Source organism: Malaclemys terrapin, chromosome 12 (genome assembly GCF_027887155.1).
Source record: "Malaclemys terrapin pileata isolate rMalTer1 chromosome 12, rMalTer1.hap1, whole genome shotgun sequence".
NCBI classification, from domain to species: domain Eukaryota; kingdom Metazoa; phylum Chordata; order Testudines; family Emydidae; genus Malaclemys; species Malaclemys terrapin.
The window spans coordinates 45083781-45111029 of NC_071516.1; the positions used below are offsets into that span (position 1 = coordinate 45083781).

Consider the following 27249-nt stretch of genomic DNA (forward strand, 5'->3'; position numbering starts at 1 on the left):
TACAGGCTGAGCAAGTGCCGAATGGTGGTGGAATGTGCATTTGGACGTTTAAAAGCGCGCTGGCGCAGCTTACTGACTCGCTCAGACCTCAGCGAAAAGAATATCCCCATTGTTATTGCTGCTTGCTGTGTGCTCCACAATATCTGTGAGAGTAAGGGGGAGACCTCTATGGTGGGGTGGGAGGTTGAGGCAACTCGCCTGGCCGCTGATTACGCGCAGCCAGACACCAGGGCGGTTAGAGGAGCATAGCAGGGCGCGGTGCGCATCAGAGAAGCTTTGAAAACGAGTTTTGTGACTGGCCAGGCTACTGTGTGAAACTTCTGTTTGTTTCTCCTTGATGAACCCTCCAACCCCCCCCCCAACCCAGTTCACTCTACTTCCCTGTAAACCAACCACCCCACCCCACCCTCCCCTCCCCAATTCGATCACCGCTTGCAGAGGCAATAAAGTCATTGTTTTTTCACATTCATGCATTCTTTATTAGTTCCTCACAGAAGTAGGGGGATAATTGCCAAGGTAGCCTGGGATGGGTGGGGGAGGAGGGATGGAAAAGGACACACTGCATTTTAAAACTTTAACTCTTATTGAAGGCCAGCCTTCTGATGCTTGGGCGATCATCTGGGGTGGAGTGACTGGGTGGACGGAGGCCCCCCCACCGTGTTCTTGGGCGTCTGGGTGAGGAGGCTATGGAACTTGGGGAGGAGAGCTGTTGGTTACACAGGGGCTGTAGCGGCGGTCTCTGCTCCTGCTGCCTTTCCTGCAACTCAACCATACGCTCGAGCATATCAGTTTGATGCTCCAGCAGACGGAGCATTGCCTCTTGCCGTCTGTCTGCAAGCTGACACCACCTATCGTCTTCAGCCCGCCACTTGCTCTGTTCATCCCGCGATTCAGCCCGCCACCTCTCCTCTCGTTCATATTGGGCTTTTCTCATCTCCGACATTGACTGCCTCCATGCATTCTGCTGTGCTCTATCAGCATGGGAGGACATCTGCAGCTCCATGAACATATCGTCCCTCGTCCTACGTTTTCTCTTTCTAATGTTCACGAGCCTCTGCGAAGGAGAAACATTTGCAGCTGGTGGAGGAGAAGGGAGAGGTGGTTAAAAAAGACATTTTAGAGAACAATGGGTACACTCTTTCATTACAAGGTCGCATATTTCGGCTTGCAGGCAGCCATGGTAGGCCACAGTGTTTTGGCTTTTTTAACCTTCTTAACATGCGGGAAAGGTTGCAAACAGGAGCGCATTTCCCATATCAAGGATGAATTGGGTTGTCCATTTAAAATGGGGTTTCAATGTAAAAGGAGGGGCTGCGGTTTCCCGGTTAACATGCGGCACAAACACAAGTAAACCACCCCCCACACACACGATTCTCTGGGATGATCACTTCACCCCTCCCCCCCACCGCGTGGTTAACAGCGGGGAACATTTCTGGTCAGAAGAGCAGGAACGGGCGCCTCTGATGTCCCCTTAATAAAATCACCCCATTTCAACCAGGAGAGCTTTCTGGAGATGTCCCTGGAGGATTTCCGCTCCATCCCCATACACGTTAACAGACTTGCTTGCTTTTTTTTTTGTAATGTTTACAAATATTTACAAAGTTACACTCACCAGAGGTCTCCTGTGTGCCCTGAGGGTCTTGGGTGAGTTCGGGGGTTACTGGTTCCGGGTCCAGGGTCACAAACATATCCTGGCTGTTGGGGAAACCGGTTTCTCTGCTTCCTTGCTGCTGTGAGCTACCTACAGTACCTCCATCGTCATCTTCCTCGTTCCCCGAACCGTCTTCCCTGTGTGTTTCTCCAGTGAGAGAGTCATAGCACACGATTGGGGTAGTGGTGGCTGCACCCCCTACGATCGCATGCAGCTCCGCGTAGTAGCGGCAAGTTTGCGGCTCTGCCCCGGACCTTCCGTTTGCTTCTCTGGCTTTGTGGTAAGCTTGCCTTAGCTCCTTAATTTTCACGCGGCACTGCTGTGTGTCCCTGTTATGGCCTCGGTCCTTCATGGCCTTGGAGATCTTTTCTAATACTTTTCCATTTCTTTTACTGCTACGGAGTTCAGCTATCACTGCTTCATCTCCCCATATGGCGAGCAGATCTCGTACCTCCCGTTCGGTCCATGCTGGAGCTCTTTTGCGATCCTGGGACTCCATCACGGTTACCTGTGCTGATGAGCTCTGCGTGGTCACCTGTGCTCTCCACGCTGGGCAAACAGGAAATGAAATTCAAACATTCGCGGGTCTTTTCCTGTCTACCTGGTCAGTGCATCTGTGTTGAGAGTGCTGTCCAGAGCGGTCACAATGAAGCACTGTGGGATAGCTCCCGGAGGCCAATAACGTCGAATTCCGTCCACACTACCCCAATTCCGACCCGCAAAGGCCGGTTTTATCGCTAATCCCCTCGTCGGAGGTGGTGTAAAGAAACCGGTTTAAAGGACCCTTTAAGTCGAAAGAAAGCGCTTCGTCGTGTGGACGTGTCCAGGCTTAATTCGGTTTAACGCTGCTAAAGTCGACCTAAACCCGTAGTGTAGACCAGGCCTCAGTCTGTATGGGCATTGGAAGTGTTAAGATCAGCTTAGAATGTGTTTTGCTTTTATTTCATTTGACCAAATCTGACTTATGATGCTTTGACTTATAGTCACTTAAATCTACCTTTATAGTTAATAGATCTATTTGTTTATCCTACCCGAAGCAGTACGTTTGGTTTGCAGTGTGTCAGAGGCTCCCGTTGGGATAACAAGCCTGGTGTATATCAATTTCTTTGTTAAATTGATGAACTTACATAAGCTTGCAGTGTCCAGTGCGCATAACTGGGCACTGCCAGACAGAGGTTCCCAGGGTTGTGTCTGGAACCGGAGATATTGGCTAGTGCCATTCGCTTGCAAGTAGCTGGGAGCAGTTTACATGCCAGAGGCTGTGTGTGAACAGCCCAGGAGTGGGGGTTCTCACAGCAGAGCGGGTAAGGCTGGATCCCAGAGTCAAGGATTGGAGTGACCTAGCAGATCACCAGTCCAGATAACACCAGAGGGGAACGTCACAGGGGGGAAAGGCAGTTGGGAATGGGAGAGTGGGGGGAGAGGCAGTGGGGAATGGGGTTAGGGTTAGGTGGTGGGAGGGGAAGCGAAAGGGAATGTGGAGAGAGGCTGTCTGGTTATCCACTCCCTGCAGGCATTGGGCACGGGGATTTGCATTCCAGGAATCCAGGGAAGTGCAGTGTGTGTTGGTGACGCCCAGAGAGGCAGATCAGGGGAAGGCGGAGGGAATACCCAGCGCTGCCTGATATAACCTGGTTCCTCTGAGAGCCTCTCATATTGCAGAGGATCCTCAGAAATCCCCAGCTCCACCCACCCTACAGGGAGACACCCAGACAAGGACAGTGACTTCAAACTCAACTCCTAACGGTGAGTATCCTCCTGACCAGCCAGCCTAGGGCTGGGCTACCAGGGGCCTATGGATCAGGATTGAGGGGCACTTGCAAAGCTGGCGGGGGGTTGCCCAGGGCTGGGATAGGAATGGGCTATAGATCAGGATTGCAGTGCACCGGCAGAGATGGTGGTGATGTGAAGTCCAGGTCTAGGATAGCAGAGGGCTGCGGGTCAGGACTAAGGGGCACCCGAAAAGCTGATGTGGGGGGGAGGCTGTGGGAGGGAAGGGCTGAGCCCACAGTTGGGATAGCAAGGGGCTCTGGGTCAGGATTGCAGTGCACTGGCAGCTGAAGACAAGATGGAGAAGCTTCCAGGGCCTTTTATATTCTCCCTCTTGTGCGTGGAAACCCCTTTGTTCTTCTGTGCAAAATCACAGCAACAAGGTGGAGTTTGTAGCCAACTGGGCAAGTCACATGTCCATGAATGATTCAGCTTTTTGCAGGGCGACCCCATTGTTTGCATTGTTTCAGAGTAGCAGCCGTGTTAGTCTGTATCCGCAAAAAGAAGAACAGGAGTACTTGTGGCACCTTAGAGACTAACAAATTTATTAGAGCATAAGGTTTCGTGGACTACAGCCCACTTCTTTGTTTGCATGTTAGTTTGAACATTCCCAGAAAAGCTCAGATGTGGATTGGTATCTCCCAGAGTCCACTGTCAGTTAACTGTTTCTTGATTGGGCACTTACTCAGAATTGTCCTTTCTCAAGAAGTTAACCAAATGCTTTACTGATGCTACTCAGAAACAAACACATTGAGATACAAGTACATAGCTAATATTCATAACTTCAAATACAAAAATGATAACACATGCAGACAGCATAATCAAATTACCATCAAATTACAACCTTTCCATAGACACCTCCAGATAAAGGGAAGAGCCTAAAAGATTTAAAGGAAACTTAGTTTAATAGCATTCTGTTTGGCAAGAACTCACTTATCAATAGCTGGGATGTGAAATCCTCATTTCTGTATTGTTCTATCACTGTAGTCTCCACTTCCCCATTGTTTGTCTGTATAATCTCTGTCTGGCTCTTTTAGGGTGACCAGACAGCAAGTGTGAAAAATCGGGACGGGGGTGGGGGGTAATAGGAGCCTATATAAGAAAAAGACCCAAAAATCGGGACTGTCCCTATAAAATCAGGACATCTGGTCACCCTAGTTTTCTTTGATTGTTTCTGTCTACTGTATAATTAATTTTGTTGGGTGTAAACCAGTTAAGGTGGTGGGATATAATTGGTTAAATAACCATGTTACAGTATGTTAGGACTGATTAGTTAAATTTCAGTAAAATGATTGGTTAAGGTATAGCTAAGCAGAACTCAAGTTTTACTATATAGTCTGCAGTCAATCAGGAAGTAAGGGCAATGGGGGTGGGGGAATTGGAATCATGTTTTGCTGGTGGGGGAGGGAATGGGAACAGGAAATGGGAGCAGGTACGGCTCTGTGGTGTCAGAGCTGGGAAGTGGGACACTGAGGAAGGAAACTGGAATCGTGCTTGCTGGAAGTTCACCCCAATAAACATCAAATTGTTTGCACCTTTGGACTTTGGGTATTGTTGCTCTCTGTTCATGCGAGAAGGACCAGGGAAGTGAGCGGGTGAAGGAATAAGCCCTCTAACTGTTCCCAACAGCAGTGTAATTGCTGGTGCAAGGGGCAGGTAGCCAGGGAACTCCTGGACACACTATTCCCATCCTCCCTTTTGTGGCAGGTGGTCTTGGGGTGCTTGAGCTGCTCCCGGCCCTGAGAACTGTCCAGTGGATCCAGACTCTTTGCTGAGCTTTCACAAATATGTTGGTTTCTTGTGCTCTTGCTGTAGTCAGGGACCTTGCTGGCCTCCCCCACACATTGACCAGAACCCTGGTGTGTCTGGGCAATGGGCAGCTTGTGGGTAAGGGGCACTAGCTCAGTTTCCCACATGGCAGTCCCCATTGAAAACAAGGGCTAAACACGAATGGCTGTCTTTGAAACAGGAGGTGAGTGTGAAGATAGGAGAGAGTAGGCCCAAGATGCACAGGCCCAGGGGATTGTGGTATAGGACTGGTAGACCATCCAAACTGATGCTGGCAAGAAAGCTTCAGTCATGTCCTTGCTGACAGGTGGGCAGGTTGGGTCACATGGGCTTGGACCCACCCCCTGGCTGTCTGGAGGAGGGACAGGCGTTTGTCAGAGGGCTTTGTGTGTGGACGCTTTGAGCTTCAACATGTATCAGGGCCTGGGCACACCCCGAGTTACTTTATGTGGCAGCTAAGCTCCCTGCTCCCAAATGTTTGGGGCCGGGTCTCTCCTCTGGCCCCGCCTGCCGCCCCCACACGTCTCCCCCAAGTGTCCCCTGGGCTCACTTGCTGCCCCCTCACCGCCCGGAGCCTGCAGCTCATGCTCCACTCTGCTCTACTCTCCTCTGCCGGCTTTGGGTATCACCTCCTGCTGCAGGGTCCTAGTGTCCCCCTCCACTATGGCCAGTCTGCCCTAGTCCTGAGCCTTCCCTTCTGCCCTAGTCCTGAGCCTCTCCAATGCCCCAAACCCCCCAGCCCCACAGCCATCACCCCTGCACCCCCTCCTATCCCCAAACTCCATCCAGGAGCCTGCACCCCCACCCCCTGCCCCAGCCCGGAGCCTGCACCCAGCACCCAAACTCAGTCCCAAAGCCTGCACCCTAGACCCCCTCCCCCATGCAAACTCCCTCCCAGAGCCTTAGGCAGGTGGGGGTGGAGTTTGGGGGGGGCAGGTTCTGGGCACCACCAAAATTTCTACAAACCTGCCACCCCTAAGTGCGGGTTTTGTCCTTTGAGTGAGGTGCATTACTGTTGGTGGCGCTTAGCACTTTCCCGGAGGGAGCGGGGAAGAGCAGGGAGCCGCGCGCTCAGGGGAGGAGGTGGAGAAGAGACGGGGCAGGGGCGGGGCCTCATGGAAGGGGTGGAGTGGGGGCGGAGCTGGGGGCAGCAAGGCCGGGTGTCAGTGATGCGGCCCTTGGGCCAATGTACTAGTCCTCATGTGGCCCTCGTGGTCATTTGCGTTTGAGACCCCTGGACTAGAGAGTAAAACCCTCTCGGCTGTAGCAGGCTGTTAGCTCTGAAGGCTGATTGACAAGCTGAGCATCAGAGCGAAAGGTGCCTCCCCACACACAGCTGTGTAAGGAATGGAAGCCATTTCCCAGTCAGACATTAAGTTGAACAAGCAGAGCTCTATGCCTTGGAAGTGGGGGTGAACCCAGGGCTGGGATAGGAGCGGGCTGCAGACTGGGATTAAGAGTCAGTGGCAGAGCTGTGCAGGGGAGCCCAGTGTGGGGAGGCCTTGGGATTTGTGGGGCCCTACGCAGTATTATTAAACTGGTGCCCCATGCCCGACTTGCTCTTAGCAAAACAAACATAAGCTCACAGTATTGGAAAACTTGCCACATGCACTTTATTAAAAACAGTTTAATTGTGCTGCCTTCACCCCTAACCTCAGCACAGCCCTAACCTCTTCACCACAACCCCTGCATTTCCCTCCCACCTGCCCCCCCAAACCCAGCCCTGTGCTGCCAGTGTGCCCCGCCACAGCACCACCCCCTGCCCAGGACCTCCTGCCCCCCCCCGCTCTTTTCCCTTCCCAGACCCAATCCCCCAGCAATCCCCAGCCCAGTTCCTCCTTCCCCCTCCACACCAAAGTCCCATGCCCAGCTCTACTGCCCCCCCTCCCCCGCAAGTTTGGCTCCCCACCTCTCTTCCCAGCCTCCAGCTATCCCCCCTGCTCTGCCTCCAGGCCTTACCCAGTGTAATGATGAGGCCTTTGGTGGCCCTATTACGCCCCACCCGAGCCAGAGCCCTCAGCCGGCCAGCTGAGGAGTGAGTGGGTGGAGGGATGAGCCAGGGAGCTAGGGTAGGGAGAATCCTGCCGGCCCAGCGTGGGGGAGGGGCCAGAGATTAAACGAATCAGCGTCGCAGCCAGTGAGCGTGGTGCCCCAAATTTGTGGATGTCCTATACAGTTGCGTATGCCGCGTATGCCTAAGGATAGCCTTGAGTGTGGGGAAGCAGGGGCCTGTGGGTTGGGAGTGAGGGGCACTGGCAAAGCTATTTAAAGTCTACACCTTTCTCAGCAAATCTATACTTTCTTCTTTCCCCACCCAACCTCGTGATTGATTCCCTTTTACTCCCAGTTCCTAGGAACTTCTCCAGAGTGGCTTTGTTTTCTGGGTGTAATTTCCCATATTTCCCTGACTTCCAGCACTACCTGGCTCCGTGTTAGGGGCAAAGGAGGGGAAGGCAGCTCAGAGGATTTCATCTCTAAAGAGATTTAATAGAATAGAATCTGAAATGTTGGGCTCTAAGGGACCTGGAAGGTCATCTTGGACTAGACCTGAGACAGGACCAAGTAAACCTAGAACCTCCCTGACAGGTGTTTGTCCAGCCTGGTCTTCAAAGCCTGCAATCATATGGATTCCACAGCCTATTGGGAAGCCTATTCCATAGCTTCACTACCCGTGGAGTTAGAAAGTTTGTCCTAATATCGAACCACAGTCTCCGTTGTTGTAGATTAACCCCATTATTTCTTGTCCTGACTTCAGTGGACATGGAGAACCATCGATCCCCATCCTCTTTAAAACTGCCCTTCACATATTGGAAGGCTATTATCTGGTTCCACCTGTCATGGAGCACAGGGGCTCAGTGCTCTGGAACCACTCAGAATGAAGTTCAGACAGGATGCTCTTGCAGTGTGAGAACCCCTCAGGGCACCCCAAGATCCTTTTCAGCAGTACTGTCACCCAGACAGTTATTCCCCATTTTGTAATTGTGCCTTTGATTTTTTTCCCTTCCTAATGAAGTGCTTTGCACTTGTCTTATTGAATATCATGTTGTTGATTTCTCTCCAATTTCCTAATTTGTAATGGTTATTTCAATTCCTTATCCTGTCCTCCTAAGTGCTTGTACCTCCCAGCTTGGCGTCATTTGCAGATTTGATAAGCGTACTCTCCACTGCAGTGTCCAAGTCATTACGGAAAATAAGTATCCAAGTTTGCTCGAGGTCTGCTGTGCCGGCTGTCTGTGCAGAGCTGCGGTAGCACACAGGGAGAACACACACACAGAGATGAACATCTAACCTGGATCCTCTTTCTTCCCCTTTTTATAGATAGGTGGCATGTTTGCTCCACTCCGGTCCGCTGGGACCTCACTTGTCCTATGTCAGTTCTCAAGACAAATTGCTAACCTTTCCGAGGTTGCTTCAACTAGTTCCTTAGGTACCTTAGTGTAAATTTCATCAGTCCCTGCTGACTTCAATACATGTAATTAATCTCTATATTCGTTAACTGTTCTTTCCCAAGATTGGCTTGTGTTCCTTTCCTTGGTTGTTAATATTAATTGTGTTGAGAAGTTGATCACCATTAACCTATTTAGGGAAGGCTGAAGCATTAAAGCCCTCAGCTCTCCTGATGTGACAAGTTATTAGCTCTCCTTCCTTGCTAAGTAGAGGACCTACACTTTCCTTAGCCTTTCTCTTGCTCATCATGTATTTAAAGAACCTCTCCTTAGTGCCTTTTCTGTCCCTTGCTAGGCGTATGTCATTTTGTGCATTAGCCATTCTGATTTTGTCTCCACATGCTTGTGCTAATCTTTTGTACTTCTCCCTGGCAATTTATCCACATTTCCAATTTTTGTAGGATTCTTTTTTGATATTCAGGCCATTAAAAAGCTTTTGATGGAGCCATATTGGCCTCTTACTGTTCTTCCAATCTTTCCTTCACGATGGGTTACTTACTTTGTAGTTGTGCCCTTAATATTGTCTCCTTGAGAATCTGCCAGCTCTCCTCAACTACTTTTTCTCCATATGTTTTCTTTCCATGAAACCTCACCTACCAGTTCTCTGAGCTTGTTCATCTGTACTCTTTGGAAGTCCACTGTCCCTATTCTGTTGCTCTCACTCCTTCTGTTCCTGAGTCCAGGTCTACACTAGCAGGGGGTTGGGGGGAAGGGAGGTCGACCTAAGATACATAACTTCAGCTACGCGAATGGCGTAGCTGAGGTTGGTGTATCTTAGGTCGACTTACCTGGTCGTGAGGACAGCGGTGAGTCGACCGCTGCCGCTCCCCCATTGACTCCGCTTCTGCCTCTCGTGAGCTGGAGTTCCGGAGTCGAAGGGGAGCGTGATCGGGGATCAATTTTATCGCGTCTACCTGCCCTCAGACGCACAAAACCTTATTACTTCATGACAACTTTCATTCAAATTTCTTTTCACCTTCACATTAGCAACCAATTCCTCCCTGTTGGTCAGAATCAAGTCTAAAATGTCTGTCCCCTGAGTTCCTCCACTTTCTGAAACCAAAAGTTCATTCCAATGCCTATCAAGAACATATTGAAAAATTTGATTTTTGCCATATTACTTTTCCAACAGATGTCTGGGTAGGTAAAATCCCCCATGATTACCAGGTTTTGCATTTTGGATCTTCTTCTTACTTATTTTAGAAATGCCTCATCCACCTCTCCTCTTGATTTGGTCATCTATAATAGACCCTGTACCATGACATTGCCCCTGTTTGGGTCCTCTTTTATCTTTACCACAGAGATTTTCAACTGGTCTGCCTCTCACCTCCTTCTGGACCTCAGAAGAAGTGTATTTATTTGCTGGATTCACTCCTGAGCTCTGCCCTTTCCACCTAAACAATACAACTTGCTGAGCTTTCATGGACATGCTGGGTTTTTTGTGCCCTTTCCCAGTCACGGACCTTGCTGGCTTTACCACACATGATGGCCAGAATCCTGATGTTCCTGGCCAGCGAGCAGTTGGTGTGAGAGGGGTACAGGATTTGTTTTCCTGCACACTGGGCTCAGTAGTTTTTGAAGTCTAGCAGTCCCCGTGGAAATGAAGGGCTGAACACCGAGTGGCCCTGTGAGAACCAGGAGGTCATTTCTGGCTCATGGGAGGTGAATGAGAAGATGGGAGACAGAAGATCTGGGGGACACATGCCCAGGGGATCATGGCATAGCATTGGTGGCACTATTCAAAAATGAGTCTGGCAAAAAATCTTCAGCCTTCTCCTCTCTGCCAAGTGTGTGGGTTGGGTCACGTGCTGTAGCAGGACGTGGGCTCAGACCCACCCCTGGGTGAGGCAGCTGCCCTGTGTCCAGAAGTGGTGCAGGCCCATGTCGGGGGGGTTTTCATGAGGACAGTTTGGGCTTCAATGTGTGTCAGAGCCTGGACAAACTTGGCAGTATAGACACATCCTGTGTGAGCTTGGCTAAGTCACCTCCAGTCTCTGAGCCTCAGTTACAGCCTCTTCTGACTGGGTTAAAATGATACTGCCCTTGTTACTGTAGGGCCCGATGTGCAGCCAGGGGAAAGAGGCCAGTTGATTTCAGGAGGGTTGGGAGGGGGATCTGGGCTTGCCAAGGCAGACAGGGTGGGGTAGAGCAAAGGGAACTGGGCTGGGATCCCACCTTGTCTGCTGCACCCACAAGGAAATGCTCCTTTCCAGGGAACCTGTTGCTGTAAACTGATTGTTCTGCAGGTTTGCAGAAATGCACGTGGATCATCTCACGCTCTGAGGCTCTGACAAATCCATGCTGGCTATTCCTCATAATCCTGTTATCCTCCAGGGGCTTACAAGATGATTGTTAAGTAATTTGTTTCAGCTAGAGCAAAGGGAACTTGGCTGGGATCCCACCTTGTCTGCTGCACCCACAAGGAAATGCTCTTTTCCAGAGAAACTCTGGGTGTAAACTGATTGCTCTGCAGGTGTGTATCAATCATTTTGATTTTATCACACTCTGAGGCTGTGCCCCTGGTTTTGCCCAGGGGTAACTTCCTGTTTTGAGTTCCTTAGAAGAGGACAAGCCAAAAAGAGAAACACGTAGGAGGGGAGCAGAGCACACTCAGACCTATCCCTGCTTAATCCTTCAGACAGTCTGGAGGGATTGGGTGATTCCAGAGGTGGCAAAACAAGCCCCTCAATGAAAAGGCCGTGGGAGACACCCCTAAACCCCTGGGATAAGGGTGACAGGACTAAGGAAACTCCCCTAGCTTCATTTGCATTGAAGATGGGACAAGGAGACATCTCCATTAGCTACAGAATGGAGAACAGAGATTCCAAGGCAAGAACTGCACGGAACTCTGGGACCAGAAAAGCAGGGAAGCAAAGCATGATGGGGGATCTCTGCTCCAGATGTTAATGAACCCACGCCTGCACACACCCAGCTCAGTAGTTATCAGATCAATTCTTGTAATAAATCCTTCATTGTATACAAAATAATGAAGCTGCCTCCAAGGAACACCACCCAAAGCCAGGAATGATCAGCTCCCATGGTCTAGCCTGAACAAGACAACTTTGGTATTCTCCCTTGTTTACACATAAAAAAATCTAGTGTCCTCCCTTGAACCATTGTTGTTTCTCTACAAAAAAAATCCCTACCTATGTTCAAGTAAGTGTTCTGATGCCTGGATCCAAAATCTGCTTCAGTTCCACTGGGACTTCATCTTCTCCTGACTGATCGGGCTGGGGGGCTCTGCCTGTCTCCAGCACTCCAGACCCTCAGCTACACCACCACCTGGGACCCTCGATCGATTCAAGCTTCACGGAGTGGTGAGAACCCATCTCTCTCGGTATAGCCTTCTTACCCTGACTTGTGTGATCAGTTATAATTTTGTAAACCTGACTATTATAATCAACTTTAAGTTAGATTTTATATTATAACAGTTTTGTTTGTTTGGCTCCCCTATGGTTATTACCTGGCAATAAATGACTTTCATGATTAAGATGGTTGCTTCTCTCTCTCGCCCCTCCATGGGTATTTTTTGGTTTCCTCATTCACTCTGCAGCAACGCTCCTTGTACCTAAGCTAAAAGATCCCTGCAGCACCCAAAATCCTGTGGGGTTTGCTCACAAGTGGGTTACTACCAGAACAACTGTAACGTGAAAGTGGGGATAGGGACGTGCTGAACCTGGCATGTATGAGCGTGGCAGATTGAAAGTGCTGCTCGACCCAGCCGGCTCAGGTGTGCTCTATTCCGGTGTGGTGCCTATGACATATGAGGGTGACAGCTTGGAGGTGCTGCTCGACCCAGTCTGCTGAGTCCAGGGGTATTTGAGGGGTCAGCTTGGGAGTGCTGATTAACCCAGTCCTCTCAGACGCACTCTGTTAATGTGCATGTGTGTTTGTGTGTGCGTGTGTGTTCATCTGAGTCTGGGGCTGGAAGAACCCAGCCCTGGGGAACCTAGGTCCTGCAGGATCGCTCCATTGAGAGGGAACTTGCAGCAGGGAGAAGTAGAGCTCCGCATGGGAACACAAGTGACACAAGCAGTACATTGATAGAAGTACAGACCCCCCCTCCCCGCACACACACACACACACACAGAAGAGTTACCCTAATAAATGAGTGTACCCCCAAAGTAACAGGCAAAGCTGGTAACAGGGATCGTGTCATTTCAGAGGTGCCAAGACAAGTTCCTCAGCCCAGCCCCTCACCCTGGCTCTGGTCTATCATACAGAGCTGGTATCTCTGTAGCTCAGTGGCTTGCTTGTAAACCAGGGCTTGGGACTTTGCTTCCCATTGGCCAAGTGCTTCAGCTCTCAAAGGCTTTGAGTCTCCGTGCTAACATGCTGGTGGCTGGGAACACCCAGTGGCCATGGGCTGGAAGGTAAAGTCCTCTCAGCTGTAGCAGGCTGTTAGTTTTGAAACCTGATTGACAAGCCAAGCATCTGAGCAGGGAGATCTGCCGCTCATCATGATATTGAAAGGTACGTCCCCACACACAGCCGTGTCATGAATGGAAATAGTCCTCACAGTCAGACATTCCGGTGCACACGCAGGGCTGTTTGCCCTGGCAGCAGTGTGCACCCAGGGCTGGGATAGGAGAGGGCTACAGACTCTGATTATGAGTCAGCAACAGAGCTGTGGGGAGGGTGACCATTCATCCCATTTTTAAAGGGACAGTCCCGTTTTTGGGGACTTTTTCTTATATAGGCGCCTATTACTCCCCACTCCCTGTCCCGTTTTTTCACAGTTGCTATCTGGTAACCCTAGCTGTGGGGGGAGTCCAGTGTGGGAAAGCAGGGGCCTGTGGGTTGGGTTTGAGGGGCTCCAGAAAAGCTGTTTAAAGTCCACACCTTTGTCCTTAAATCTTTCCTTTCTCCACTCCCTACCCACTTTTGATTGATTCCCTTTTACTCCCCATTCCTAAGAACTTCTCCAGATTGGCTTTATTTGCTGGGTGTGATGTCCTATATCTCCCTGGCCATCTGCCCTACCTTGCTCCATGTAACGGGTAAAGGAGGGGAGGAATGCTCAGAGGATTTCATCTCAAAAGAGATTTAATAGAATAGAATCTGCAATGTTGGGCTCTAAGGGACCAGGAAGGTCACATAGTCCAGCCCCCTTTGCTGAGGCAGGACCAAGGAAACCTAGACTCTCCCTGAATGGTGTTTTTCCAGCCTGGTATTGAAAACCTCCACTGGTGGGGATTCCACAGCCTGATTGGGAAGCCTATTCCAGAGCTTCACTAGCTGTGGCTGTGAGAAAGATTTTCCTAGTATCTAACCTCAATATGCCTTGGTGCAGATTAAACCCATCACTTCTTCTCCTACCTTGCGTGGACATGGAGAAGAGTGGATCCCCATCCTCTTTAGAACACCTCTTAACATATTGGAAGACTCTTACCTGATTCCCTCTCAGTAGCTTCCTCTCAAGACTAAACATGCCCAGATTTTTTAGCCTTTCCTCAGAGTTCAGGTCTGCTAAACCTTGGATCATTTTTGTTACTCTCCTCTGGACTCTCTCCAGGTTGTTGACATCTGATTCCCAGAAGTGAACACAGTACTCCCTCTGAGGCCTCACCAGTGCCGAGTGTAATCGGGACAATTACCTCCCTGGTCTTATATTTGACACTTCTCTTAATCCAACCAAAATGTTAGCAGCCTTTTTAGAACCACATCACATCCTTGACTCGTCTTCAATTTGTCATCCACTCTAACACCCAGATCCTTTTTAGCAGTAATATCATGTAGGCAGTTATTCCCCATTTTGTAATTGTGCATTTGATTTTTAGTGTATTTTGTAACTTTTTGTTATATGTTCTAGAAATGCCTCAATCACTTCCTCTTCCTGATGTAGTGATCTCTAGTAGACCCCTTCTGTGATTTCAGTCCTTTTTCTTTCCCCTTCTATCTTTACCTGAAGACTTTCAACTTGTCTGCCTCTGACCTCCTTCTGAACCTCAAAAGAAGTGCATATATTTGTGATGCATAATGCTTCTCCTTATTTTCCCTGCTTGTGCTTGCTCAACAGACTATACCCTTCTACACTAATATTGCAGTCATGAGATTTATCCCACCACATCTCTGTGTTGCCAGTGAAGCCATAATTTAGCTGATGGACTAATACTTCCCAACAGGGGCTGCACACTGGTTAACAGAGAAGCAGTGATATTCAATTGGATATAATATTTTAAATAACGAGAAGTCTGGTGGCACCTTAAAGACTAACAGATTTATTTGGGCATAAGCTTTCGTGGGTAAAAAAAAACACTTCTTCAGACGCATGGAGTGAAAATTACAGATACGAACATAAATATAGTGGCCAGTATATTTATGCTCGCATCTGTAATTTTCAGTCCATGCATCTGAAGAAGTGTTTTTTTTACCCATGAAAGCTTATGCCCAAATAAATCTGTTAGTCTTTAAGATGCCACCAGACTCATCATTGTTTTTGTGGCTACAGACTAACACGGCTACCTCTCTAATATTTTAAATAGTAATTTGTTGTCTCCAGCCAGCTCCACCAGTGTCTTCCTCTCACTAATTAATTTTAAGTGTTTTCTTTTATTTCAGAGGGTTTAGTTCAAATTGTTCACTTCACCCAATCAGAAACTGCTTTTTATTCCTGATAACCAACTGTATGCCCCTGTCCTTTAACAGAATTTGTTTGGCTATTTCTAAACACGTTTAGTTACTGATGCTATGCTAAGTTTGGACTGTCTATAATTTTGGGGAACTACTTTTGTTGTAACTGTGATGGGTTGGATCACGGAAAACCCCTTGGGAACTAACAACTGATGTGCTTAGACTACCTCTGAGCCATTTCCCCTGCCAGCTTGGGACTTCAGAACCCTTCCTGGTTTGAGCCAGACATGCTTGCCTGCTACTAACCCAGACCCGGGTCTTAACCACGTCTCCCAACAGCTGTAGGCTTAACTGAAAACAGCTTAAGAAGTGTTCCTGTCTCCAACACTCAGATGCCCAGCTCCCAATAGGGTCCAAACCCCAAATAAATCCATTTTACCCTGTATAAAGCTTGTACAGGGTAAACTCATAAATTGTTCACCCTCTCCATATAGAGAGATATGCACAGCTGTTTGTGTTCCCCCTCCCACCCCCCCGGTATTAATACATACTCTGGGTTAATTAATAAGTGAAAAGTGATTTTATTAAATACAAAAAGTAGGATTTAAGTGGTTCCAAGTAATAACAGTCAGAAGAAAGTAAATCACCAAACAAAATAAAATACGCAAGGCTAAACCTAATACAGTAAGAAAGTGATTACAGATTAAATCTCACCCTCACAGATGTTCCAGTAAGCTTCTTTTACAGACTAGCCTACTTCTAGTCTGGGTCCAGCAGTCACTCACACCCCCATGGTTACTGTCCTTTGTTCCAGTTTCTTTCAGGTATCCTTTGGAGATGGAGAGGCTATCTCTTGAGCCAGCTGAAGACAAAATGGAGGGGTCTCCCAGGTGCTTAAATAGACTTTCTCTTGTGGGTGGAGACCCCCTCCTCTCTTCTATGCAGAATCCAGCTCCAAGCTGGAGATTTGGAGTCACATGGGCAAGTCACATGTCCATGAATGACTCAGTTTTTTACAGGCAGCAGCCATTGCACACATGCTATCTTGAATGTCTCCAGGAAGACTTCTTATGTGGATTGGAGTCTTAAAAGATCTATTGTCAGTTAAGTGTTCCTTGATTGGGCACTTAATTTGCATATTACTTTCTCAAGAAGCTGACCAAATGCTTTACTAAGGCTATTTAAAATCAAACAAGTACCAAGCCAATACTGATAACCTCAAATACAAAAATGATACATGCATACAAATAGGATGAATAGATTCAGTAGATCATAACCTTTGCAGAGATATGTTACGTGGCATATGTAGCATAAAACATATTCCAGTTATGTCATATGTACATTCATAAGCATATTTCCATAAAGCATTATGGGGTGCAACATCACAGTAACCCATCAAAAGAAATATGTCCGTGAAGCCGTCTCTCCTCAAATATCCCAGCAGACAGCCATACAGAAGAGATTGCAAAGGAAACCACCAGTTTATCACTTGTGCTCTGTCATTTGCGTTGGTTTTCCTGTCCGTTTCTTCCATAATCAAATACCCAGGGCTAGTCATTGGCATTGATAATCACTACAAAAGTTGTTTTTCTCCCCTGCTGATAATAGCCCACCTTAATCAATTGGTCTCATTAACAGTTGGTATGGCAACCCCCATTTTTTCATCTTCTCTGTACATATATATATATATACATAGATCTTCCTCCTGTGTGTTCCACTGCATGCATCTGATGAAGTGGGCTTTAGCCCACGAAAGCTTATGCTCAAATAGAGCTGATCTGGGTGGAGAGAGGCAGCCTGCACTGGCATCACATTTTGCCCACCCTGCAGCATCTAGTGGTTAGGTTATGATCTATATATAAAAGAAGAGCGGGAACCAAATGCCATAGTTAACCTTTTTTCAACCTCAGACCTGGTCAGTGTGTCTACAGATTTACTGGAGGGGAATCATATTACAATAGGGTGCATAAGAAATGCTAGATAATATAGATACAAATCTGGCAACCCCATACCTCCAGTTGCCCAGTATTTTTAAAAGGTCTTCTGTGACAAACGAGGCTGTCTTTTATTCCATATCAATTCCATCAGAGGCCCATTTTTTTGAGCAAAGAGCAAGGGACAGACCTTCAAAGGCAATAGGCTAATGAGATAAATCATTCTTGGACAGATATTCATGTTGACTGTTTCTATTCTCCCTAGTAAGGATAAAAGGAGGAGATACCACCTCTCTACGTCTTTGGAAATGTCTTTTAATATATAGGACAACTTTTAGCACATCAGCAAGTTATTTCCTTGCATACTTGCAATGGAAAATGCTGAATCTAAGAAGGATGTGGTCTTTTGGATATATCCATAGCTTTGGATTTATTCTAGTTAATGCACAAATGAGAGATCTTTCCAAAAATATCAACTGCATTCAATAATGATCAGATTGATGAGGATGGATTCTTCAACAGTACAAAAATGTTATTGGATATAAACTGATTTTGTATTCTTTCCTGTTGATAGTCACACCTTCAGTGGCTGAGAGCTGAGGTATGTACACTGTCAGTGGTTCAAGAGTGAGATTAAAAAGGAGTGAGGGGACAGCCCTGTCATGTCTCTCTTTCTAGCTGAACGGGGGGAGAAATAATTGTGTTGATAATGATGTGCAGGGAGAGTTTTATAATACTGTGACCTAATTCAGGAACGTTGGTCCTAATTCAAATTTTTTAGGACAGCCATTCGATAAGGCCACTCAACCCTATCAAACGCTTTCTCTGTATCTAGAGATGAGGTTATGAAGGGTACATGTGACATCTGAATTTGCTGGATCAAGTGAGCAATTTTTCTAGTATCATCAGCAGCCAATTTTCTTTTAATGAAACCGACCTGATCTGTGCATAATTGATGGTATGATGGTATTCAGTCATGTCGCTACAATTTTTGCAATTATTTTGCTATCTGTATTCATTAGGGGTATGGGGCAGAGGTCGCCACAGTTGCAACCATCTTTGTTCATCTGTAAGACTAAAGTAATTAAAGCAGTCCTCATGTCATGAGACACGGTTCTCTTTTGGAAAGTTTCAGTGAAGACCTTCCTACCAGTAAGGAGTACGAGCAAAGTGGAACTGCATAAATAGAAATGTTAATAGCATGAAGCCTTAAGGTGTGTCTCTAAGTGATCAGAATATCACTTTAATAGAGGTTTATGGAAAAACTATAAGCACAAAACAAACAGTTACACTTCATGTGAAAATGAATATGGTGTAACCCTTCTGCCAGTTGGAGTTAGCAGTAACAAGGGCCAGGTTCAATACCTAGGGGTTCCTTTACAACAAAAAAATTGCTTTTACCCAAACTGAGTAACCTGGGACTATTACATACCACCCATTGGGTGCATATAGAGGCAATACTTCCCCTTTTTCGAGACACAGACTGAGTGTATTAAAGGTCACGGATAGGTCATGGCCTTCTGTGAATTTTTCTTTTTTGCCTGTGACCTGTCTGTGACTTTTACTAAAAATATGCATGACAAAAACTTAGCATTAACAACAACTTCTCTTCACTCACCCTAGTGGAATTACAGCCACTGAACACCTGCTCAGGTCTTGCTAAATGTTCCTGGGTACACCATAGATGTACCCAATCAGAGGCATCACAACTAAGTGTACTGGTCTTTAGAGATGTGAACTGTAAAATTAAAGAAATTAGCAGTAGTTTGTATATGGAGAGCGTGTTAATTATCATCATCACGTTGGGATACACGCTGCAGTGCCTCTGTTTAACCCAGGCACATTTAGCTCTAGAGGCAGAATTGGTGGACAAAGTGACAGAGGCCGAGGACCCAAATAGCATTTTAGATGAAATCATCAAACCAACAGATAAATGTTTAATGCAAAATGTTGAACGTCTTCTTCGTTCGGCAAATTACAAAATCTTGCTAAGAAAAAACACTAACAGAGCGTGTTTTGGGAACAAAACAGGGCATGTTGTAAAATAAAATGTCAGTTGAAAATAACTGTAAAGCATGTTTTTATGGTGTTCAGGGGGTGTGGGGTTTATCAAAAGGGAAGTAGGGTGCCCCCATAGTATGCATACAGTTAGGTTACAGTTTGTCAACAACAACAAGAGGTATATGAATGGCCTGTTCCTCTAACAAAGGCCCACCCAGCCCAGGTACTTGTGCATGAAGGATATAGGCTATTGGGGCATCTGGACCATTGAAAAGCAGCCCCAGAACCCCAAATCATACTGTCTTCCACTTTGGCTGTACCTTTTCATCCCTCCTCCCAGGCCCTCTGCATTCGAACTTATCATGAGCCCTCTGATTTCAACAATGTCTCAGGTCTCTCATCTACTGCTTCATATTTTTTAATGCTGAACATCATCTGGGATCACAGTTTGCCTAAAAGTGTTTTATAAAAACAAAACAAAAAATATTCTCTAGGGGCTTAGACAAGATAATGATAAACAAAATTGTAATTGTTGATTTGCAGGCCCTGCTATAAAGTATCTTTAAGTTCATATTTCTGATAGGCCATAGGATGGAGGAGATAATACCTCATAAAGTGGGAAAGTGCTTCCAAATGACAAACACTTCCCCATGCTAAAGCATAACTAACACAGAATGGCTGCCTACAAAACTGTTTCACTAAAAGAGTTATCAACATTCCCCCTAAAAATCAGGACAGCTTTCTTACCCCCTTGGCCTGATCTCTGTGGCTATGGCTTTTTTAAAAAATTGTTTGTCCTTGTGTTAAGGTTCCCTCCCCACTCTGAACTTTGGGGTACAGATGTGGGGACCTGCATGAAAGACCCCCCCAAAAAAAACTTATATTCTACCAGCTTAGGTTAAAACTTCCCCAAGGCACAAATCCTTTCTTTGTCCTTGGACGGTATTGCTGCCACCACCAAGTGATTTAGACAAACATCCAGGGAAAAGAGCCACTTGGAGGCCCTGTTTCCCCAAAATATTCCCCCAAGCCCCTTCACCCCCTTTCCTGGGGAGGCTTGAGAATAATATACTAACCAATTGCCTTTAATAAAAGTACAGACTAGACCCTTTATCTTTAGGACTCTAAAATCAATTAGATTCTTAAAAGAAGAACTTTATTATAAAGAAAAAAGTAAATGAAGCACCTCTGTAAAATCAGGATGGAAGGTAATTTTACAGGGTAATAAAAAGATTTAAAACACAGAGGATTCCCCTCTAGGCTCAACTTTAAAGTTACAAAAACAGGAATAAGCCTCTCTCTTAGCATAGAGAAAATTTACGAGCTGAAACAAAAGATAATTTAATGCATTTTCTTGCCTTTACTTAAATTTTTGTAATCTTAGAAGCTTATTTCAGGTAGGGTTTTAGGAGATTTTTTTTTCCTGCCCTGGTCCCTCTCTGTCCCGAGACAGCACAACAAAGAGAGCACAAACAAAACCTCTCCCCCTCACCCAGATTTGAAAGTATCCTCTTTTCTTATTGGTCCTTTTGGTCAGGTGCCAATGAGGTTATTTGAGCTTCTTAACCCCTTATAGGTAAAGGAGGGATTTTATGCTACCCGTAGCTGTATGTTTATGACACCTTGGTTTAGATTTTTAAAAATATTAGAAAAGAAGAAGGCGGGAGTAGGAAGGTGTGGGTGTGGGGGGGGGCAGACTCCTTATCTTTGGTAACAAAAAAAACCCCAGCTCACTTTTTTTACATAAACTATTTTTTTCTTGTGGTTTTTTTGTATAAATGCAAACTTTAAAAAGCAGTCTTGTTTATTTCTTTGACAATTAAAAGACATATGCAAACTCCCTTCAATTGCCAGCTTTCATATTCTTACCCAGTTGCTGTTTTGGTACTTTAAAAACACTATTTTTAAAAGGACAGGCTAGTATCCTAAGCCTTTTTAGTTCACTAAACTTCTACGAAATATCCCTAAGAGTGGCCTTGTTTTGTTACAACTCAATCAATACTGCTTTTTCATGTTAAACTTTTAAAAAACCAAACAGAATGCTTCAAATAGGGCTCAATGCATACAGAATAACCTTTAAAAAGGTCATGTTATATTATATCTCAGTCAATGCTGTATTTTCATGTTGAATGTTAAATAAACCTTTATATAATGAAACACTGCATGTTTAGCAAGTGTTAAAAGTATGGGGGGAAAGTCGAGCGGTGGGGGTGTTCTTCAGACAGGCTATCTCTGAGCTTCATGCAGTCACAAAGCCACGGGTTTTGTCTTTTACAATCAGTACATGGAATAAAATACTTGTTATAACTTTCACGAAGTGTCTTGCAATGCAATCTCACCCTTTGTTAAAACTTGAACAGCGTTTAAAAAGTTAGGAAAGAAGTCTGTGTGAAAAAACTAGCAACTGAAGGGGTGACCCCTAGAGCCGTGCTAAGGCAGACTGTAGTGCATGGAGCACTGGCTAGCCGAATTAGTCTGATCTGTTTTTAAAATGTAGAGAAAGCCACAGCTCCAGCCTGTGCTGTATTATTTTAATAAAATCTATAGACCCAAAACAAACACAGGAGCTTGTACCTGTGTCTCAGCACACGGTTTGCAAACATTTAAAAACACAGACATTCTGATAATGCAACAGAAAAATTCATACTTAAATCTAGAAATCCTAAGAAAATGAAAGCTTACTATAGCTTTTGCAGGGATTTGTTAAAAAGTGGGGAGGAAAATAAACTTCTCTCTGATCCACTAGATTACAGGGGAATATAAACTAGCTGTTACTAAGGTTCTGTGGTTTTCACTCTGGCGTGTTTCTGCATGCTCGTTGTTGTTTTTTTTTATTGAAAGACATGTAAAAATGTTAAATAAAGGGCTCTGTCTTCATATAGGCTTGTCTTGTAAAATAAAAGTGTTTATTCCTTTACAAACCTTAATATAACCGTCACTTGTATTTGTCAAGAAGTGAGGGAAGAAACAAACTTCTTCTTTCTGATCCACGGTTTACAGAATAAAGGGAATATAAACTAAGGACCTGTGGTTTTAAAGCTGAGGTGTTTCTGCATGCTCTATTTTATTGAAACACACCTGTAAAAATGTTAAATAAAGGGATATATTTTCATATAGGCTTGTCTTTTAAAGTGTTTATTCCTTTACAAACCTTAATATAACTTTCAATTGTATTTGTTAAAAAGTGGGGGAAGAAGCAGCCTTCTTATCTCTCATCCACTGACTCAGAGAATCTGTTTTTGCTAACAGGGGCTTTGCTGCAGTTTCAACTTGTCCTCACTAAAAAATAACCAATGTTAGTCTAAAACAGGGAGAAAAAAATAAAAAATTGTTTGTTATTAAGAGCTTATGGTTTTAACTTTTATTAAAGCCCCTATGTAAAAAGGCTACATGGCAGGGGAAATACTTGGGGTCTGCTTTTTTACATAAGAATATGGCAGTTAAAGGGGTGAAGGGAGATGGTTCTTGTATAATAATTTGGGGATGAAAGGATTGGTTCAGGAAAATGAATTCTATGACACTGCTGTAGAACAACATCTGATTGGTCTGATCCAAAGGTGGGGATAACAAGCCTGAGGGGCTGTGAACCTGGAAAGTTGCCTCTTTCCACAGAAACACTTGGAAGGGTAAGATCTCTCTCTCTCTGACTCACCCACGTGCTGTCTATCTTTGCCCTTTGCAAAGGGGCTTTATTTTCCCTTCTCTTGCCTTGTTCTTTCCTTTAACCTATGTTTAGATGTTTAACTGATCTAAATGTTTTTCTTTTATTTAACTCTTTTTAAATGCATTTTCTTAACCTACCCTTATATTTAATAGTTTAAATGTGTTTTTCTTAACCTACCTTTATACTTTTTACCATGTGTTGTGCCTTAGTAAATTCCTTTCTTTTTTTGCCATGCGTGTTCTTTTTAAACCTTTTATAGTTGTTAATATTATTTAATATTTTAAATGCTCTTTTCTTAGCCTAACCTTATATTTAACAGTTTAAATGTAACTTTCTCAACCTGCCTTAATATTTTTTATCATGTGCTTACCAAACAGGCTCTGCTTTAGAAAATGTCCTTTTTTGACGTTTGTTCTTTTTAAACCTATTTTTATAGTTTTATAGTTTTCAATCTATTCCTTCAAACTAACCCTTTAAAAACAAAAATATTTATTTTTCTTTAAGTTCTTTCTCTTCTTTAAGAACATGACAAACTAGGTCTTTAAAATCATCTCTCCTTACTCAACCTCACCAAAAATCTCTTTTCTTTAATAACTTGTCTCTATTCTTTCAAACTAACCCTTTAAAAACAAATATCTCCATTTTTCTTTAAGTTCTTTCTATTCTTTAATAACATGCAAAACTAGGTCTTTAAAATTATCTCTCCATATTAAACTTAACCAACCTTTCTTTCTTTTTTTCCTCTAAGCCTTACCAAAGCTTTCTTTTTTAATCTTTAAGTTGTGGAGGAAAAGACCCCATCCCCCGAATTGTCTAGGCCTTGATTTGTTAACATGGGCCTGTTTTGTTGCTAACAGGCCCTAAGCCTGAACCAAACTCACTGTGTCCCCTGACCGGGGGGTGTGGGGTGGAAAGCCCCAGAGGTGGGAATAGTTTGCAATATGCTTTTGAAATACAATAACTGCCATATGTGCCTAATGCTTAAGAAATGTGTTGACTGCTTGTGTGAGATAAGATTATAATCAAATAGGTGTGAAGCTTTTGTAATGGTAACCCATAGGCCTAAGACATGTGCAATTGTAACCCATGCCCTCCCTTACCCCTGTTGTGTAACTACCCCATGATACTGCTGCACCCTGTGATGAGCATGGTGTAACGGTCCCCCATAAATGGTATGGTTTCAACACCCTGGAAAGTACCGGAGAAGACCCTAACTCTTATTTACACCCATAAAAGGTATGTTTGCAGCAAGGTTGGAAAGTACCAAAAAGATGCAGAAAGACCCTAACCCTTGTCATGTGTTAATTCCAAATAAGGGCAATTATTACTCAAGTGTGTGATGTATTTGTGGTTTTAAACTTTATATACACTGGCAATGCTTTGTATCTGGGGAGTGATTTTGATATCGCTGCCACCAGCGCGTTGTTGTGTGTTCAATAAATGGGCCTCAGGCTTGAGTCTCTGATTAAATTACTGCCTGGGTGGTTATTTCCACCACAAAGTGCTCTCACTCTATTCTTTCAGCCTTTTTCTCTAAACAATCAACCAAATGTATAAAAGCACAAGCACGCAACATTCCCCCTATTCAAACATAAAAAATAATCAAAAAGAAACATTCAAAATGGCCGACGGTGCCAAACCTTGACACCAACGTGGAAACCTGTCAAAAATACATGCTGATGAATGCTATTGAGTTGTATACTACTCTCGTTGATCCGGCCCAGGAGCTTCGTCCTGTCCCCAAGAGGGGCTGTCATCAGCCGAGAGCATCTACCAGGTGGGAGTGTCAGTTGGAGCTCTGCGGGGGAGAGTGGGGGGAACCCCAGGGCTGGGCTAGCAAGGGGCTACTGGTCAGGACTGAGGAGCACCAGGAGACTTGGACAGAGGGCTGAGCCTCGGCTGGGATAGCTGGGGGGCTACAGGTCGGGATTGAGGGAACTTTGGTGCCTTGTTTTCCTGTGAGCTCTATTCCTGGACTCCTGCCTGGGCACAGAGTTACAGGTCAGGATACTGTTAATATTTCCTCCCCTCTTTTTCTCCACGCAGGGCAGCCCTTCGTACTTACGGGGTGAGACGGAGGAGACATGGCCCAGTCAGATAGATCAACAGTGGTAAGTGGGATCCCGTGTGAGGTGGGATAATCCCGGATCAGAACGCTGGGATTTCCCCTTCCTCCCTCCACAAGGACAATGTCACCCCCCTGGGGATAGGGCTGCAGGCCCACAGTACATCTAGGAGACTTCACTGCATACACCTCTCAGGGCTGAACCAATACCTATCCCAGGTGACTGGTTGCTGTTGAAACTGGGGGGTCTTCAAGCATCAAAGATTCTCAAAAGATCAGGTAAGCTAAGGTCCTCCCCTCCCTCCTCCCCTCTTCTGTCCCCACCTCAGGACTGGACTCCTGCCAATGGATCATTGGTGCCTCACAAAGACGCCCCGGGCACCGACATCTTCTATAATCAAGGGGGATTCTTCATCGTCCGCTCTGACCTGGGCTGCTACCTGTGGACAGAGGATCTAAAGAGTGGGACTGGCATTAAGATCCAGAGACTGCACCCCGCGTGCCAGGGTGGGGATCACTACCTGAGTGACAATAAGAACCCCCCCAACATCTATGTCATCAAGGGCGACTCCTACCGGGTGGTGAAGGACTTGAGCACAGATGCAGAGGCTGAAGTCCGTGAGCTGGATTCCAGCTGCCGTGGCGGGGACCACTACACATACTGTGGTTCCTGGTTCTACATCATCTCCCAAAAGAAGGGTAGCCTGGACTATGTCTGTGACCTGAGCACACCTATTAGTGGGGGCCGGACTCCTCTGGAGCCTGAATGCTCCAAGGGGCTCTTTTACTTCACCATCGACAACCTCCCAACCCTGATCAAGCTGGACGAGAAATGGGGGGCTCAGTGTTACCTATACAAAGAGTTTTTCTCCAACCACCCACGCTTTTCCTCCATCCACCCCAATGTGCTGAACTTCTTCCCTGGGGGGCTAGCCCTCGTTAAGGGAGCCTCAACTGGTGGCTGGGAGTGCATCAAGACCCTGCACAATGACTCCGATTCTTCCATCACTTGGTCCGACAAGGTCACCTGCAAGGTGGGCTATGCCAAGCAGCAGATGTCCAGCATTGAGCACAACTGGAGCATCTCTGCTGAGATGTCCATCGGGGCCGGAGAGCTCACCAAGCTCATCACCCAGTTCCAGTTCTCCTTCAAGACCGAGTACGGCGGGAGAAGCATCCGCACTGACCAAGAGGACTGGAATGAAGCCCGTGAAGAAGAGGAGTCAATCCAGGTGACCCTGGAGCCCAAAAAGAACCTGTACATCTGGCAGTACCGCCTTGGCATAGGCCACAAGCCCATCTTGTTCTGCAGGGATGTCCAGTTCACCAAAGAAAACAACCCACCTGACCGCATCCCGCTGCCTCCAGTCCCCTAAGCATCTGTGAGGATGGAGAATGCCTGCACCATGAAGCTATGGTTGATGTGTGTGTGTGAGCATTGGCTTCCTAGAAATCAATGGGATCAAATCAGTCCCTTCAAATCCATGCTTAGTGCTTCCCAGTGCCCTCCTCCCAGCTTGCAAACCCAGCTCATCTGCTTCCCATTTCCCTCCTTCTCTCCAAATCTTGTTACCAAGGTAGATGATTTCATGACATGTTCTCTTGGTCCTCTCTCATTATAATCCACAGCCTGAACTGAGCTTTCAGATCATTCTGGGGTAGAATCTGCTGCTGAAAAACAAAGAATGTATCAAGCCTGAATAAAGGTTTGATTTTTTTTCAGCATTCACCAAGTTGTTTGGGTTGAATTTCCTTGGTTTTCTACTTGGTGGGGTCTATAGAAGGGGAAAAATATGGAGGCAAAAGACAGAAAGCAGGAGGGAGACACGATGATAGTAATTATCTTTGTACAGGACTGTATGTGCTAGGAGCATGTTGAGCTGCACTGAGTTAGTTCCTTAATTTCCATTCCCCCCGTCCTATTGATCTAGAGGGGAAAGGCCCGGTGTCCCATTCCCACCTGCCTGATCTGCCAAACCCCCTGCCCTGGGGCTGGATCAGAGACAGCACCCCCTAGAGGGGAAAGGCCCCATGACACAGTCACTGACCCTCTGACAAACAGTTGAATCTTCCGCCGCAGTTCATTACATCCTGCTCCACCTGAACTGGCCCCTGGCAGGTGCTGCTGGCCCTTTTTATCCTGCCCACTGAGCCCTGATTGGCTTCTGCCCACTCCTGGCCCTTCTAGCCACTGTGGGACCAATTCTTATTGGTTCTGCCAGGGTTGATCCTAGGGGGGATCTCTCTAGGGGGTCAGAACTTGCTGCTCTTTCCCACCAGACAGGAGAGCTTCTTGGAGCCTGGTGCCCCCATATGGCAGAGGCCCCAGCAAATGCCTGGCACACCCTATAATGGGG

The 27249-nt window shown here is 46.0% G+C and overlaps 1 protein-coding gene across 5 annotated transcripts in view; it reads left to right on the top strand.

Annotated features, from left to right (window-relative positions):
- The window catches only part of LOC128846364 (uncharacterized), a 77166-nt gene extending 50545 nt beyond the window's left edge, over positions 1 to 26621 (top strand). For 3 of the 5 annotated variants that reach the window (XM_054045411.1, XM_054045412.1, XM_054045413.1), the window contains exons 2-3: positions 24874 to 24938; positions 25222 to 26621. In XM_054045411.1, coding sequence (XP_053901386.1) covers positions 24912 to 24938; positions 25222 to 26268 — 1074 coding nt within the window. In that variant the 5' untranslated portion in view covers positions 24874 to 24911 and the 3' untranslated portion in view covers positions 26269 to 26621. Of the gene's footprint in view, positions 1 to 22753; positions 22790 to 23558; positions 24064 to 24873; positions 24939 to 25221 lie in introns of those variants that run through there. The other 2 variants (XM_054045409.1, XM_054045410.1) reach the window with 2 other exon arrangements.
- Positions 26622 to 27249: the final 628 nt, after the last annotated feature.